Source organism: Periophthalmus magnuspinnatus, chromosome 9 (genome assembly GCF_009829125.3).
Source record: "Periophthalmus magnuspinnatus isolate fPerMag1 chromosome 9, fPerMag1.2.pri, whole genome shotgun sequence".
Classification (NCBI taxonomy): Eukaryota; Metazoa; Chordata; class Actinopteri; order Gobiiformes; family Gobiidae; genus Periophthalmus; species Periophthalmus magnuspinnatus.
In genome coordinates this window covers 9967854-9984631 of record NC_047134.1, presented here as the reverse complement: position 1 = coordinate 9984631, position 16778 = coordinate 9967854, and the positions used below count along the sequence as shown (strand labels likewise).

The window sequence follows — 16778 nt, the reverse complement described above, 5'->3', positions numbered from 1 at the left end:
CGCTTTGTTATTTTTTAAAACGACTTTCTAAACATTAGAGAGCAGTTATATTTAGAGACTAGTCTGAAACAAACTTATTAAATTATTTTTATTATTTTTAAGTTATAAGTAAAGCGTGGCGCATGGAGCGCACGGTAGGCGGGGCTTCCTCAGTGACGCAGAGTGGGCGGGGCCTCCTCAGTGACGCTACATAACAGACAGTTTCTCTCATGGTTTTGAGCAAGACAACAACATGCCAAGTCAGTCCTGAGCGTGACTTTAAAGCATGCCCTCTAAAGAAACGCACAAGGTATTTAACTACAGTTTCACATGAGTTATGGGGGGCAGCGAAAGACTTTGATGCTCTAAACAGCAGAAACGTTAGATGAGCTAAATAATGAACAGAGCAGTCATGCTAGCTGCTAGCAGCTGGAACTAGCTGCTGCATGGATTAGCCAGGAGCTAACAGGAACAAAAGTCGACCAAGTTTGCCTGGTCTGTCCTCGGGATGTAAACATTCTCTTTACCTGACGATCTCTAACAAATGTTTGTTCCAAAACCCGTTTAAAACAGAGAGATGTTGACACTCCAGGTCCTGAGCTTTTCTAAACGTCAGGTCTGAATAGACCGATAACAAACGTCTGAGACAAGGTCCAAAGTTTGTGATCCAGTGATCATATTTAGAAGTTGATGACAGGTTTCAGTTTTATCTCCACAAGGTAACTCTTTCCAAAGAGACCATCTGCCGCTATTAAAAACTAAATGGGCCTAATGGAAAATGTTTTAATCTGACAACATGAGAGTATGGTCACACTTTCTATTATATTTCAGTATACTTCCTCACTGGTGTCAATGGAGTCAATTTATCTAATTATTATTTGTCTTTATCAATATTGGGGTTGCATAATATGTCTTCCTTAAGTTAAGGTAAAACATGGACAACCCAGGCAGACCTCACCAAAACTGGCAGGGTGGTTGGGACAGGACCCACGACCAGGGCAGAGGACAGAACTTCAGACCAGAGGGTGGGCACCAAGGAAGGAACAACCAGAGCGAGTTCAGAGGTACTTCGAAAAGGGGGAGGCAGAACTTCCAAGGTTCGTCCCCAGGAGGTTTCCGAGGTGGGCACAGTCCATCCCTGAGAGACGACCTCAGGTGGGCCTCTAGTCCGGACACCTGCGGAGGGAGTCAGGCAAATCACAAAAGGGACCGCTTGGAGCCACAAAACTGGAGGACAAGACCTCTTTCAGAAAGTCCCAGAGAGGACATGGAGGCCAATGATGGGAGTGTTCACAAATCAGGTAGACCCCACTATTGACTTTTTTTTTTCCATCATTTAACCAAAGGCAACCAAATGTCATCTTGTAGTAACACAGTATAATAAAAGCATAACCAAATCTCAAGCTCATGTATTTGTCAAAGGAAAGAGAAGAAATCGAAACAGAAACACACCCTCTGAAAATAATAGTGAAGCTGTAAATGAAAGGCCCTCAACCAAAGCGGAACGCAGTATTCGGCAGGCAGAAAGGCGTCTTAAACGGGATGGGATAAACCCTTTGAGAAAGGTTTGAAAACTTTTTGAATACTTGAATGACGTAAATGTTAATGCAAAATGTATTCATTTTGTAAATGTTGAGTTGTTTTGGAAATTTTTGATGAATTTATTTCTATTTTGCTCTTTTTTTTCTGCACATTTTTTTCAGCCTCCCAACAGCCATCCCAATGCAGTTTACACGTGTTCTTTGTGTGACATTTTTTTGGACTCTGTAGCAGATGCCTATAAGCATATTTTTAAGGACAGACGTCACAAGAAAAAATCTAAGGTACATATTTTGTATTACTTAAAGCACATGTTGCTGATTGTTTGGATGAGTGTGCTAATTCCAATGTGCAAGACTAACTGCTTCTTTCTGGTCTTCAGGAACGACAAGAGCAGGAACTGTTAACAGTAATTTCACCTCCCAGTTCAGAGCAGGTCAGTGCGATAAACGCTGCTCTAGACGAGGTGGTCCGTGAACATGGGATGACTGACCAAGATGTGGAGGCAAGACAGCAAGCCGTTTCTGTCATGCAAGACCTTCTCCTCTCTGTTATGTCTGGTAAGTTGCATATGCATTGGAACTTTCAGTAAAAAATGTTTACATTATGTATTTTCTGTTTAGGAATTACCTTGAGGCTGTATGGATCCTCTTGTACCAAATTTGGTTTCACGAAATCTGATGTCAACATTGATATTCAGTTTCCACCAGAGGTACTGCTCAATTGCACTGAACATTTTTGAGAGCTCTGAATGTTCTATCAAACCTTTTTTTCACAGATGACTCAGCCAAATGTCTTATTCTTGGTCAAAGAATGTCTTTCTGTTAGCTGTAAGGGTTTTAGCTTTTCAAATATTTTCTTTATTCATAATATTTAATTTTTATTTTATAAAACAAAATACTTTTCTTCCAGCACTCTATGATGAATTGGAGGCAGACTTTCATGCCAGGGTTCCTGTTGTTGTTTGCAAAGAGAAAAAGAGGTAAAGAAGTTTATCTAGCAACCTTATTTTCTGGATTGTTTTCTCTACAAGCAAATAGCATTGTACAACATGTTTTTGTAGCCAAGAGTGCATAAAAAAAACAAAATGTATATATTTTTTTACTTGCATAGCGGTCTCATCTGCAAAGTGAGTGCAGGAAATGAAAACGCTTTTCAAACTACCTCATACCTCTCAGCCCTTGTGCACCAGGAGCCCCTCCTTCTCCCTCTTGTTTTGGGCCTCAGACGCTGGGCTCAGGTAATTCTCTGCTTTATGAAATGACCAGTTATGCTGCTTTAGTTCTTTATTTGATTGTTGTTCTTTAATTAGATTTGTCAGATCGACCGTCCAGAAGAAGGAGGACTTCCGTCTTATGCGTTTGCCCTTATGGTTGTCTACTTTTTACAGCAGCGTAAACAGGCTCTCCTGCCGACTTACCTGAACCAAGAGGTAACCTTGACCTTATTTGGGGAATGTGTGCAGTTTTTTGCTTGCTCCCCTTTTCAATAGAGGTTATGCATTAACATTATTTTATTAAAAATGCTTCTCAACATTCTGACTGGCACTGAGGCAGAACTATGCGCAGCTTAACGTACAAAATGTGTTCCTTTGCTTTTTATTGCCAAATTTTTGCCCAAGGAGCAATTGTTTTCGGCCCACAATTATTTCATCAACACACAGGCTCAGAAACATGTTACTTAAACCGAGAAAGGTAATCAGTTCAACAGTGTCAGATCCCAAAGTCTGTGAGTGATGACTGCGAGCGTAGCCTGCACTTTCTCTGTTTAGTTAACTGTTTCTACTACTGTTTACTTTATTTTTATTTTAGATGTCCAGTACAATCAAAATATTTAGCAGACTTGTAGACTTTTATATTTGTTATCAAGCTGTAGCAGCTCTTTCATATTTTAGATGGGTTTTAAGCTTTTACAGAAGAATTTGTCATTACCCACAACTGATACTCATGTAATCTTGCCACTTACTAATAAAGTTCCAAAGGTTGTGATGTTATCTGCATAACCTCTACACTTATGATACAGACATTCATATGTTAGAAAATGTAACTGTTCTTTACTGTGCATGCTTTAATCATTCTGTAGATTAAGGTGTTCTCACTCAGCAGACTGAAAGACTTCAGTCTGACACATGTAGATGATGGACATATACACTGGGTTTATTCTCCCTCCTCTTCTAAAGAATCTTCAGACAAATCCAGTTTAAATGGGAAGGTAACAATAAATGTAAAATATTTGGTTCACTGAAAATCTATGCCCTTTACACACAGACTGAATTTTGTGAACAGGTTCCTCTGGGGCTTCAGCATCCTCACCCTCCTGTAGAAGTCGGCCTTCTGTGGGTGGAGATGCTTCGTTTTTATTCTCTGGAGTTTAAAATGGAGGATTATGTAATCAGTGTGCGTACTCGTGCAGTGCTATCCAGAGAGATGAAGGACTGGCCAAAAAAACGCATTGCTGTTGAAGGTATGATGTTTATAACCTTTTACTTTCAGACGTCACATGTTGTCTCCTTGGGTTTATAACAGAAGATTATGATTTTTGTTTTGTTTTTTGTTTTTTTGTGTGCAAATTTTAGACCCATTTGCAGTAAAAAGGAACGTGGCCCGCTCAGTTAACAGCCAGCAATTTCATGACTACATTGTGCACTGCCTCAAAACTACATACAAGTACTTTGCACTTGTTCCCAATACACCAGCTATGGGTCACAAGTTGAAAGGAAAGCACGGTAAGGATGAGTTTTGTCTGCCTGATGTAAATAAGCTTATTATTGAGCCTCAATCATTAAACCAATCTAAAAATGAAGAAACTGGTCCAGATGACTCCGACTGCATTATTGAAGAAGAACTTGAAGACAGTGAATCTGAAAAAGACACAGAAAAAGCAGACTTGAGAAAAGAAAGTCTGTCTGAAGAGGAGGAAGAGGAGGGTGGGGAGGCTGAAGAGGTGGACGCACAGATCAGACGACACATGGACAGTTTAACCACAGAAGATGAGGAGCTGTTTCCACTTGATGAAATCTCAGGGGAGGAGGTTTTATCAGACGATGAGGGGCCTGACCTGTACACATCAGGTTTTATGGACAAAGTAGAAGAACCCCTTGAAGATTCTATAAAACTGGATAAACTAGAAGATACAGGTGAAAAACATGGGAGCCTATCCTACAGGTTCACTAAACAAGCTTTCACAAGAGGCAAGGTGAGGTTTTCAAGGATTTCTGTGCCAAAATTTCAAACTTGAAAGTTAATTGTCTGTGGATCCTCCTTAGTCCCACATTGTCGTTTGTGCCTTGTGCAAACGTGACGGCCATCTCAAGAAAGACTGTCCTGAAGATTTCAAGAAGGTGGAACTTGACCCATTGCCTCCAATGACGCCAGACTTTCTGAGGGTCCTTGACAAAGTTTGTGAGCAGTGCTACAGTGAGTATGTGTTTGTCGAGGATGAGGCACAGTTGGCCTAGAATGTATAATTGTTGCTGGTTTTTGTTTTTTGTTTTTTTTTGTCTACAGATGACTTTGCTCCAGGTGAACTAGAGGAGAGAGTTAGAGATCACATTCTCCAGGATCTACAAACTTTCATCAGGCGTCACTTTCCTGGTAAACTTTTTTTTCTTTTCTCATGACAATAAAAGTAACTTTTTGCACAATAAACTGGCTAAAGTACTTGACTTACAGACACAAAGTTACAACTCTTTGGATCATCAAAAAATGGCTTCGGTTTTCGACAGAGTGACTTGGACATCTGCATGATGCTGGAAGGTCGGGACTCTATAGAGGTACTTATTTCTCTGTTGTATGTATGTTTATTAACATTGTTCTGTGCTCAAGACTTAACTGGCCATGTATTTATTTTAAAGGATGATGACTGCATCAATATAATTGAGAGCCTTGCAAGGCTGTTGAAGAAACACTCAGGTTGGGAATGACTCATTTTGCATGTGCTTTTAAGCATTTTTACATTTTTAAACACTTATTGATACGAGTTAGATGTTCTTTTCTAATTTCTAACATGTACCTACTCTCTAGGTCTTAAAAACATCCTACCCATTACTACTGCAAAGGTTCCCATAGTCAAGTTTTATCATGTTCAAACTGGTCTGGAGGGAGACATCAGCTTATACAACACACTGGTAGGATGGACAGGCAGAAGCCCATGTGATCCTACTTTAGTTAGTGTTTGTGCTTAAACCATTTTTCTTTGAAGGCCCTGCACAACACTCACTTGCTGGCATCCTATGCTACTATTGACACAAGAGTGAAGATTCTCTGTTATGTCATGAAGGTTTTTGCCAAAGTAAGTGTCCCTAATTTATAAGGTGATTTTTGAAGGTCAATTTTAAATCACATCCTCCTTACAGATGTGTGACATTGGGGATGCATCACGCGGCAGCCTCTCTTCATATGCATACACCCTCATGGTGCTGTTCTACCTGCAACAGAGAAATCCACCCGTTATCCCTGTCCTGCAAGAGGTAATTTGTCATGCAACATACAGAATACAGTCTGCTAGTCTGACCTGCTAAAGATCTGGCAGCAATTATTTTATTATACATAAATAAAACACATTTTTGAACCATTACAACTTATAACATGGCCTGCCTGTTTTCATCCTAGATCAACTGGTTGGTTTCGCTCGAATAATGACATGATAGACTAATTAATGTGTGTTTTGTAGATGTATGATGGAAAGAAGCCAGAGAAACTTGTAGATGGGTGGAATGTATACTTTTTTGACGACCTGGCAGCATTGGTGAGTTAATCGATTCATTTTCCTCACAATGTCACTGTTTTGACCTTATGACTCATGACTCAGAAAAGATAACAAATGCTTCTTTCTGCAGCCAAGTCACTGGCCACACTATGGAAAGAACAGGGAGAGTGTGGGACAGCTGTGGTTGGGTTTGCTTCAGTTCTACACAGAGGACTTTGATTTCAGAGAACATGTTGTCTGTATTCGACAGCATGCTCGCCTCACTACCTTCAATAAACAGTGGACATCTAAATTAATTGCCATTGAAGGTTATTCTTAGATTTAACATGACATTGGTCATTTGATCCTATGCATTCAGTTATTTTTTGGTATAGATTAATCTTTTTTTCTTGACAGATCCATTTGACCTGAACCATAATCTGGGTGCTGGACTTTCTAGAAAAAGTGTGTATGAATTCAAGCCTCACCTTTTGCACACATGCATTTCATGTTTCTCTTCTATGCTGTCTTGTAACACTTCTTTCCACATGTTAACAGTGATCAACTTCATCATGAAGGCTTTCATTAACAGCAGAAAAGTGTTTGGCACTCCTGTCACGGCCTTTCCTGTTCAGTACCCTTCTACAATGGTTGGTAACAAGCGACATGGACAACTTAAAAATGCATAAAAAACGCTTACAAATGTTAAGAATGCAACTTGTTCTAGGAATATTTTTTTGACCCCGACGTGCTCACAGAAGGTGAGGTGGCTCCTAATGACCGGTGTTGCAGAATATGTGGGAAGATTGGGCACTTTATGAAAGACTGTCCAATGCGAAGAAAGTAGGTTATTGCATCTTTTGACGTGGTTTTAATGTTCTTCTTTTCTATTGGTATTACAAAATCATAACCTAATTTATTGTCAGGTCACGCCACAGACAAGATTCTGAAAGGGGGGCTGATGCTCAGCGAGACGACACTCTGGATCAAGTGAAAAATCCGAGTGAGCAGTGGAGAAAAAGAGACCCTCTGGAACCTCGCTGTTGCTTTCTTTGTGGCTCAAACACACACATGAAAAAGGACTGTCACCTGTACAGAGGTCCTGCAGGTAATGCTCCTTACATCTGTTTGATAAGTCTGTAGAATTGGGCAGTATTCCCACAATTAACTGTAAAATGTGACACATTGGCTAAGTTAGGATTTCACATTTGTTAGGAAATATGAGGCTGGATGGTTTTCCTGCACCTTCTGGACACTTGGGAGCACGGAGAGGAAGGGATAAAGCTGTAGGTCATGATTCCAATTATGTAGTATGTGTTTACTTGAATCTGTTACTAAATTATATTGTCTTTCACAGAGTAACCCCATGAAAGAAGAGAAACGACTTATTTTAAGTCCCCATGCAGGTAAATTTAGGACTAATATTTATTGCTAAATCATGACTTTCACCAGACTTTCACATAAATGCATAATTTAAAACTTTCTCCCTTTTTTAGTATGAAATTTTAAGTTGAAATTTCAACTGTTGTTTGGTATTTCAGGTAGTTTAGCCTGTCGAAATATGGGTCAGTTTGGTCCCAAGAAGAATCAAGAGGAATGAAGATGTAGCTCTGAGACTGTTGCTGCACACGTCACTTGCTCAACCTTCAGGCTCAGAAGCCCTTTAAAAGCCAAAGCCAGGACTCCTTGACTTGAAGCCAAGTAGGGCCTTTTATTCATGTTTTTGTTTCCCCTAAAATGCTCATTTAATGAGCTTTTTAAAGTTGTTGTTTTTTTTTTGTTTTTTTTTTATTGAAACGAGCCATTATAGATTCACCCAATGTACTGTTAAAATACACTGCCAGTTAATCCTTTATTTATTCAGTTTTATTTCTCAATTTATAACATGATTGTGACTGGCCAGATTCTATATAAAGGATTTTCTGTCAGGCTAGTAGATTGCCCTAATTTTTTTTTTTTTTACTAAGTGACGGGGTACTTCAACAATGGCAAAACAATTGTTTACTTTCTTTTACAGTTGTTTTTACTTCATGGGCACTGACCTCATCTGTCTAGTAGCTACTAGCTTTATAGGCTTTCAATGATGACTTTTATGTAGTTTTAATTTTATTTACCAATTTTTAAAAAGGTGCCATCAACTGTCTCCAAATATGTGTTGTAGAAGAGTAATATGGCTACAGAAGTAGTTACATGTTTGGGATGGTGTAGTCTAGTGCAAGTCAGTGTGTTCAAACTAGAGGAGATCTCAGTTAATAAAAAAAAAAACAACAGTATTTATTGTTAATGTTCTTGCTTTTGTCACATAATTATAGCTGCACTTTCAGGGTTCATACTCTTGAATTTTGTTGCTGCTTATGTCTGAAAGACCTGGTAAATTTTCTTTAAAAAAAAGTCCTTCTGGCTAAATGTCAAGATTTTATGCAAATGTTTTGATTTGTTTTTAGAATTATTTTAAACCTTTTAATGTGACCATCTTAAAATGCAAAGTATTTTTTTTTCTTATTTTTGAGCAAAGGTTTAGTTTTGTGTTGAAATCAAATAAATTCACATCACAAACCCACATGCGTGTTACTTTTTTACTTTTATGCCATTTTATATGTTACTCTTGATATTTTTATATTGTATCGTTTTACAATTTTACGAATTAACAAAAATCCCAGCGCATGTGAGCAGTGTGAGGCTCTTGAGGCAGTAGATTTTCATGGTATATCTAAAGTCAATGGGGAAATTAGGTTTATTTTATTGGTTGCACTGGCTGTCAATCATTATGTTTGGCCAATCGTGGCTTGGGGCGCTCACAGGGGGCGCGGCCTTCTGTATTATGCGCATGCGTGGTAGATTGTTATGGTTTAGGAATCAACATGTCTGCGTCCGTGGTGAGAGCGACCGTCCGAGCGGTCAGCAAAAGAAAGATCCTGCCGACGAGAGCTGCTCTGACCCTGGTGAGACATGCAGGAGAATGCCTTAAAACACTGAGCATGCGAAAATATCAGGCTAATAAATGGAGCTTCAAATATGTCAAGATAAATACCCGCGGCTAGGTTAGCTTATAAATGTACAGTCAAGGCTAGGCTAACATGCTAATGTTACTTAACGGCCAATGTCGTTACAAAACAGGATTTCACCCGAAGCTCCAGGTCTGTTACAAATGCGCAGACATTTAGAGCCTGACTGAAGCTCTTATCGCGTTTACTGAGAGACAACTGTCAGGGCGGAGGACAACTGTCCCCGCCTTTGACAGAGATGTTTACGTTGACACTGATGTTTACGTTGACACTGATGTTTACATGATGTGTACATGATGTGTACATGATGTTTACATGATGTTTACATGACAACGTGCATGAAGATAGTTCTATAAAGTCTAGTCCCAAATCTAATTACTTAGCTTAATGACTTTTTTTATTTGCAAATGCGATGATGATGTTTCTATGTTACACTGGAGAACATTAAATACATTTTTATTACTAAACATGGTCTAGGTCGTGTGGCTCATTTTACCTTAACAAAAATAAACTACTATTTGAGTTTGTTTGTTAAATCTCGTTTTACTGTACAGTGATATCACATATTTTCCCCTTAGACCCCTGCCGCTGTGAACCAGATCAGGTTGTTGTTGCAGCACAAACCGGAATATGTAAGTAAAGGTTACTAAAGTAACTGGGTGATTGTCCTTAAAGTATATTTCTGAATATAACGGAATAAAAAAGGCCAATTTGATGAGACTCGTAAGTATTAAGAATGATCTCAATGCTTATTTCAGATTGGTTTAAAAGTGGGAGTGAGAACACGTGGTTGTAACGGTCTCACCTACACTCTTGAATACACCAAGGACAAGGAGAAATCTGATGAGGAGGTGATCCAGGATGGTAAGTTGTTCATTACCAATCAAAAACAAATAGAATATGTCTAATTGTCTTGTCTCTTTCTTCTAGGTGTTTGTGTTTTTATAGAAAAGAAGGCTCAGCTGACACTTCTGGGAACTGAGATGGATTTTGTGGAGTCTAAGCTCTCTAGTGAATTTGTCTTCAACAATCCAAACATTAAGGGCACTTGTGGCTGTGGAGAGAGCTTTAACATATGATCATAGTCAATATTCCCTGCCCGAGCACTTTCCTTCCACGCTTGTCACATTTAAAGACTTCTGACCGCTGTAAGGAAATTTGTAAGACTTGGATGTGCCTACGTTTTTGCTACAGTTTGTTTCAGATGCAGCCATGAATCTTTTTTTAACCACTCAGATGCGAATTTTTTTCATTCCGGGACATGCAGAATCTTCATTGGACCACTGCTGTCTCATGCTGTCCTGGGTGATTATATTTTATACATTTATACCTATATAAATTATACAGACATATTAAAAACGGTGTCACAGAGGATTCAATAGATGATCCCTAAAACTCGTGAGAAATCACCAAACCTTGTACCTACAGTATGCAGACATGGCTTTCTTAGAAATGCTTTACCCGTGTGTATAGACTAGAAATCGTGTTTATTTATCAATTTATGTAAATATTTAATGTTGAACCACAAATTAAACGCTCAAAAAACACGCACAAAAACGTGAATGCCTCTTACAGAAAACAGGTTTTTCTTGCTTTTCTCAACATTGCAATCGTATAGTATTTACTGTGTACTGGAGTTCACTAACTGTGCAATATGCCTGTATACATATGAACGAGCCTACTAATAAAGAACAATGTTGAGTTATTTATATTGTGTTAATTATGTTCAAATCATTTTAAAAATATGACTTTGTTACTATGGTAATGTATTTTTATTAGAAATGGGGCACAGCAAGTCAGTTGTGCTTTGTGGTCACATGACTGAATCAACAACATTCCTCTCAATGTGTTAATATTTTAACTGTGGCTATAGTGGAGGTTTATGGAGCAGCTACACATGAACGGAGATCTTAAGAGCAGAGAGTCTTTTGAACTGAAGGTAAATGTTCAGATATGTATTTAGTTGTACTTTTCTTTCCTGTATCTACCCACTGTGATCTTACTGGTATGTGATAAAGAAATCTAAGTGCTATTGCTACAAACTTACTATAATCAAATATTTGCAGGTTTCAGAGTTGCTGAAGATTCTGGCTAAGAATGAGTCTCTATTGTGTGCCAAAAGTGCAGCCTGCAAAAAGCTCCCATGCATAACCTTTACTCATTTTAAGGACATACAGTGTAGTCCATACCCCAAATGTTCTATAAGAAGCAGAGCAGCCCTCCCTGAGTGTTTTAGTGAGTTGATATATCGGCACTTTGAGAGACCAGACTACCTGAGAGAAAGTCTGTCTGCCTGCTTAGCTCCTGTGGACTCTAGGCCACTGAGGCAGAATGCAACCCACACAAACGCAGTCTTTCTTCCATACCAGAAATGTACAGCAATGTCGAGGAATCACATTTTAAAACACCAGACAGAGCCACATATTCTAGGTTTTGGTGAAGAGACACGGAAACAGCAAACATCACACGTGGGCTGGAAAACAGGTTAGTTCAGACGTGTGATTTCAAGTCAGCACTACTCTGTCATACTCTCTGATCTAATACTACATAACATTACTCAATAACATCCTCAGGGCCAACCACTGACTGGTTCTTTGAAGACTTGGTCGACCTTCAGAGGAAGCTTTATCTGGGCACGCCGAAGAAGTTGCAGTTTTGTGTTAGTGACCTTCATTGTAACCACATGGACACTCAAAAAATAAATATTAGAGACTAAATAATCGACAATGCAATCAGGCCATGGATTGATTAATTTAGTGCCATAATTTTGTCTATTTCTGTCTAAACTGTAACATGCTCTCATTAATTAGTATTTGTAGTATAGGCCTACATGCGTACTAAATCCAAGGTCAAAAAGTTTTATGCTATGCTGTCCCTATTCGAACAACTTTCTTTATTCTTTCATGTACAAATTCATCAGTCTTACAAAAGAAAAGATGATTTGTATCAGATTTAGCTGCTGCTGCTTTCCATGTTTGGTCCCTGTGCAGGTGAACACACATTAAAACACACATTTCATTACAGTTACATTATAAGACAAACAGTTTATCATTAACATTAGGAGAAAAATACAGTAAATGTCCCCAAGTCCAATACATGATGTTTCCTACAGTCCAAACCAGTTTAAAAATCAGTTATGTGCAGGTTTAACTTAACTTTTATTTGATGGATTGTGTGAAGTGAACTGGTTTAAAATAACTGGTCACAAGTGTGTTGGGAGAGATGCATTTTACCCAATGAAATTAGGAATCCAACAATGCATGTGACTGCAGCCAATTAAAACCCAGTGAAACATCCTGGAACTAATGCTACTTTAAAGAGAGCTGGAAAAGTAGCTATATACACATTGCAAAAATACATTTAAATGGCCAAATATACCCTACTAAAATCCCAAATGTAGTTTTTTTAAGGCTTTGTATATCTCTATAAATGTACCGAGAGTGAAATAAGTGCAGGGACATCTTCGCTCATCGAGATTTGGACATAGTTGAGCAAAATTTACAAGTTGTACGTGAATGCGTCACTCCGCACGCGCCGTTCACGCCCCCACGCTGCAGAGAAGACGCTTCTGTGTCCACTGTCTCCTGCACTGTCCGAGCAGCAGCAGCATCACTGACCAAACCCGCGCACAGACACGTCCTTTTTCATCATGGAGCAGAAATCAACCATCAACTTCGGTGCTGGACCTGCAAAACTTCCTCAATCCGTGAGCCACACCTGTGTTTGATTTATGCTTTGAATATTAGCCATCCTTAGCCTATTTGTGCATTAGAGAAAACAAATCAAACTTGTTCTTATTTATCATTTCATCTGCTACAGGTTTATGGTCGCAGTCGTGAGATATTTTAGAAATGCACCTTGTGCATTTTTGTGTTTAATGTGAAAACAATCATCATAAGGCGTTTTGTAATAGAACTACATTTATTTGCCTGAGACAATGTAGTTTTGTGGCTTGGGATTCGCATTATTTTGTACAATATTGGTGATTTTATGAATGCATACTTCATTATATGTCACTAGGTTGAAAAGAGCATAGAGTGTGAACATGGCACAGCTCCAGATGGTTGAAAATACAATGTTGAGTTGCATCAGCCTCATTCATTCAAGTGGAAATGTGTGCAATTACAGAAGCAGCCGCTAGAGGGCGCACATGGCTTTATAGTATTTGCATTATGTAGTTTGTTTGGTCTTGGATTATTTCTCTGTTTCTCAAACTGTGGCACTGGTATGATGCAGTTCTTAATTTTGTTTAATTACTGCTGGTACCTGAAAACACAAATCTACATAATACATTTACGTTTAAAGTCATGAATATTTCTTGTAGGTTCTGCTTCAAGCACAAAAGGAGCTTCTCAGTTACAACAGTCTTGGGATTAGTGTTCTGGGTAAGTAGTAGGAACCTATAACTTTGTATTTGTTCCCTCATGATTCATCCAGTACTTCTCTTCTACTCGTATAGTTATAAAAAATGACCCCACATAACAATATAAGGGAATATAAACAGCTTTTCTTCATTGCAGAGATGAGTCATCGATCTTCAGACTTCGGCAAAATCCTGAATAAAACGGAGAGTCTGATGCGAGAATTGCTGTGAGTTATTATTTGTGCTAAACAAAGAAACATTTTGGATACAGTAGTTTTCTTTTATTTATTCCCTCAATCCTCTTTGACTTTGTGTCCACAGAAATATCCCAGACAACTACAAAGTGATGTTTCTGCAGGGGGGTGGCTCGGGTCAGTTCAGCGCCGTGCCTCTTAATCTCATTGGCCTAAAAGAAGACAGATGTGCTGATTACCTTGTGACTGGCACGTGGTCGGCTAAAGCTGCGAAAGAAGCAGAGAAGTATGGAAAAGTGAACATTGTCCACCCAAAACTCGACAGCTACACAAGTGAGTGCACCGTTCTCTGCCCGTTAGGCCTCTGTGGGATTTGGGATCCAGTTTGTGGGTTACATAACTTACACAAAGGGGCCACCCCCTCGTAAAGACCGGCATTCAGAGCCTTCCACATGGACGACTCAGACTAGCCCTGTCAGAAGCTATTCTCTGCAGTGTTACAGAAGTGGGTCACGGGCTGGAGAAATCTGTTTACTCGTAATTATTTAAATTAGTTCATTAATTAATAGGATGTGACACTGCGACTTTAACTGTATCATCATCAACAACTTTATCGAGAGTGAAGAAAACACCAAAAGAATGTTTCCCACAGTGGCCACAAACCAAATAAAGTAATGCCAAGTATAAAATTATGATCTAATCTGAAACATGATGTTCTCCTTGTCCACAGAAATCCCAGACCCAAGCAGCTGGACCCTGAACCCCTCTGCGTCTTATGTTTACTACTGCTGCAACGAGACCGTGCACGGAGTGGAGTACAACTTCATCCCAGAGACAAACGGGGTTGTTCTTGTGAGCGACATGTCCTCCAACTTTCTGTCCAGACCAGTGGACGTGTCAAAGGTCAGTGATAGAAAGAAATATCATGTTTGTAAAGGAAAAGCACATAAACTCCCTAAAGGTTGTCAAGATTAGATGGAGCTTTATTATTAAATCTGTGCAAATACCGTACACATGATCGAAAGAATACGAAAACTGGGAGGAATGAAAAAAACTTTGATGAAACGTGACTGTAGTCGATGTGATAGTAGCTGTCCTTCCTGAATACATATAAAGAGATTAGTTTAAAAGACATTGGCCTTTTCAAATACGTTGCGCTGTTTTGGTTGTGACTCACTGTCCGTTTGCTTCTTCAGTTTGGCTTGATATTTGCTGGTGCTCAGAAGAATGTGGGCTGTGCTGGAGTGACGGTGGTGATTGTGAGAGAGGACTTGTTAGGCCATGCCCTGAAAGAGTGTCCGATTGTTCTGGATTATAAGGTGCAGGCAGAAATGAACTCCCTGTACAACACGCCGCCATGTTTCAGGTATCAGAAATCTCCTCCTCGTATAAATATAACAAAAGTATAAATTATTACAATGATAGTTTTTTCTAAGGGTGGGCGATTACCGTAAATTTTGGACTATAGAGCGCACCTGAATATAAGCCGCACCAGCTAAATTTGAAAAGAAAATCAATTTTGTACATATATAAGCCGCACCTGAATATAAGCCGCAGGTTTTTGTGTTGTGATATTTACACAGGAAGATGGTACACTGAAGGGTTTTTGTTTGTTTTTTTAATTTAGGAAACGCTTTTTTCTTTCTTTTTTTTTCTTTTTTAAAATTGTGTCTGAAAAGCATCAGTTCATAATCTTTCCCCATGTTTCACTTATGCATTTACTGTTAGAGTGACCCCCAGTGGCCGTTAGGCAGTAAAAATCTATAAATTAGCACTGTTGTATAAGCCGCAGGGTTCAAAGTGTGGGGAAAAAAGTAGCGGCTTATAGTCCGAAATTTACAGTATATCTTCGTGTATATCGTAATATTTCGATATACAGTGGCATTAGCTGTGAACTTAACTACAACTCTTTTTTTGTGGATAAAAACTGGCAAATAGCACTTATCAGCCGCAACAGCAAGACAAAAAAATCCATATTGCCCCATTTTATATGATTTGTCCTAAAAATATAAATATTGTACCACTGTATGACACTTTCCGCCCAATGACCTTGACTTAACTGTTGTTTCGTTGTAATATTTTGTACTATTTTGTCATTATTTGAAATATTTAAATCTTAAAACGTGCCGTGCATTTACACAGAGACTTCTTTTCATTCATCTGCAGCATCTACATCATGTGTCTGGTTCTGGAGTGGATCAAAAACTACGGAGGCAGCGTCGCCATGAAAAACCTCAACAATCAGAAGTCCTCGTTGATCTACGACATAATCAACAATTCAGATGGTTTCTACGTGTAGGTCGACATCATTAAAGCTGTCACCAAAAGAGATGAATCTAAATGGCCCGTGTTTTACCAGGTGCCCCGTGGATCAGTCCTGCAGAAGTAGAATGAATATACCATTTCGCTTGAGGACAGAGGAAGGAGATGAGGCTTTGGAAAAGAAGTTTCTTGATGGAGCAGCAAAACGTGGAATGATCTCGCTGAAAGGACACAGGTCGGACATGATTTTCTCCGAATTAAATGTTTTATTCGATTTAAAATGTGTACTTTGTAAATGTATTAGATATTTTCTATCCCCTGAGGAACATTGATGTGTCTGAAATCAATAAAAAATGTCTAAAAATGACTCCTTTGATATGTTTGCTCTATAGTTCATGTCTTCTCTTATGTTCTGCAGGTCAGTTGGGGGAATCCGTGCGTCCCTTTACAACGCGGTCACTCTGGAGGACACTGAAGCTCTGGCCACTTACATGAAGGAGTTTCAGAAGGAGCACATGTAAACCCACATTATGGCTGCAAACAGTGGCTTTTCTGATGTAGAATGGACAGAACTTTGCCTTTTTTTCTTAAGTAATAGATCCTTGTCGGGTCCATTGAAGCTCCTTCAGTCGACAATGGACTGATGCAGGTGATGTCTTAAATAAGTCTGTCAGTGTGAAAAAGACAAAATATTAATGTACATATTAAATTCCACATGTGTAATTACATTCCAGTAAACATAAGTTGACT

At 39.0% G+C, this 16778-nt stretch overlaps 3 protein-coding genes across 5 annotated transcripts; all 3 read left to right on the top strand.

Annotated features, from left to right (window-relative positions):
* Window positions 1-175: 175 nt before the first annotated feature.
* On the top strand, window positions 176-8764 carry tut7 (terminal uridylyl transferase 7). Of its 3 annotated transcripts, none has more exons than XM_033972341.2 (29): window positions 176-289; window positions 902-1280; window positions 1402-1544; window positions 1683-1802; window positions 1901-2078; window positions 2142-2230; window positions 2297-2348; window positions 2431-2500; window positions 2632-2758; window positions 2831-2950; window positions 3601-3729; window positions 3804-3981; window positions 4094-4713; window positions 4784-4934; window positions 5025-5111; window positions 5190-5290; window positions 5372-5429; window positions 5541-5644; window positions 5719-5808; window positions 5873-5986; window positions 6190-6264; window positions 6356-6533; window positions 6622-6669; window positions 6763-6854; window positions 6932-7047; window positions 7131-7312; window positions 7420-7490; window positions 7562-7610; window positions 7746-8764. In XM_033972341.2, exons 2-29 carry the CDS (start codon window positions 914-916, stop codon window positions 7802-7804), a joined length of 3768 nt encoding a protein of 1255 aa, XP_033828232.1. In that variant the 5' UTR covers window positions 176-289; window positions 902-913; the 3' UTR covers window positions 7805-8764. The 3 variants fall into 3 exon arrangements, with proteins under 3 accessions (XP_033828232.1, XP_033828233.1, XP_055080089.1); XM_033972342.2 differs by having other exon boundaries at window positions 182-289; window positions 907-1280; window positions 7746-8758; XM_055224114.1 differs by lacking the exons at window positions 7420-7490; window positions 7562-7610; window positions 7746-8764 and having other exon boundaries at window positions 182-289; window positions 6963-7047; window positions 7131-7263.
* Window positions 8765-9046: 282 nt separating this feature from the next.
* isca1 (iron-sulfur cluster assembly 1) lies at window positions 9047-10914 on the top strand. The gene is made up of 4 exons (XM_033972799.2): window positions 9047-9146; window positions 9788-9841; window positions 9968-10073; window positions 10140-10914. The coding sequence occupies exons 1-4, from the start codon at window positions 9066-9068 to the stop codon at window positions 10286-10288; spliced, it is 390 nt and encodes a 129-aa protein (XP_033828690.1). The 5' UTR covers window positions 9047-9065; the 3' UTR covers window positions 10289-10914.
* Window positions 10915-11074: 160 nt separating this feature from the next.
* psat1 (phosphoserine aminotransferase 1) lies at window positions 11075-16778 on the top strand. Its single transcript, XM_033972668.2, has 11 exons — window positions 11075-11148; window positions 11276-11693; window positions 11783-12915; window positions 13534-13594; window positions 13730-13799; window positions 13894-14099; window positions 14497-14669; window positions 14963-15132; window positions 15933-16061; window positions 16126-16263; window positions 16447-16778. Exons 3-11 carry the CDS (start codon window positions 12859-12861, stop codon window positions 16547-16549), a joined length of 1107 nt encoding a protein of 368 aa, XP_033828559.1. The 5' UTR covers window positions 11075-11148; window positions 11276-11693; window positions 11783-12858; the 3' UTR covers window positions 16550-16778.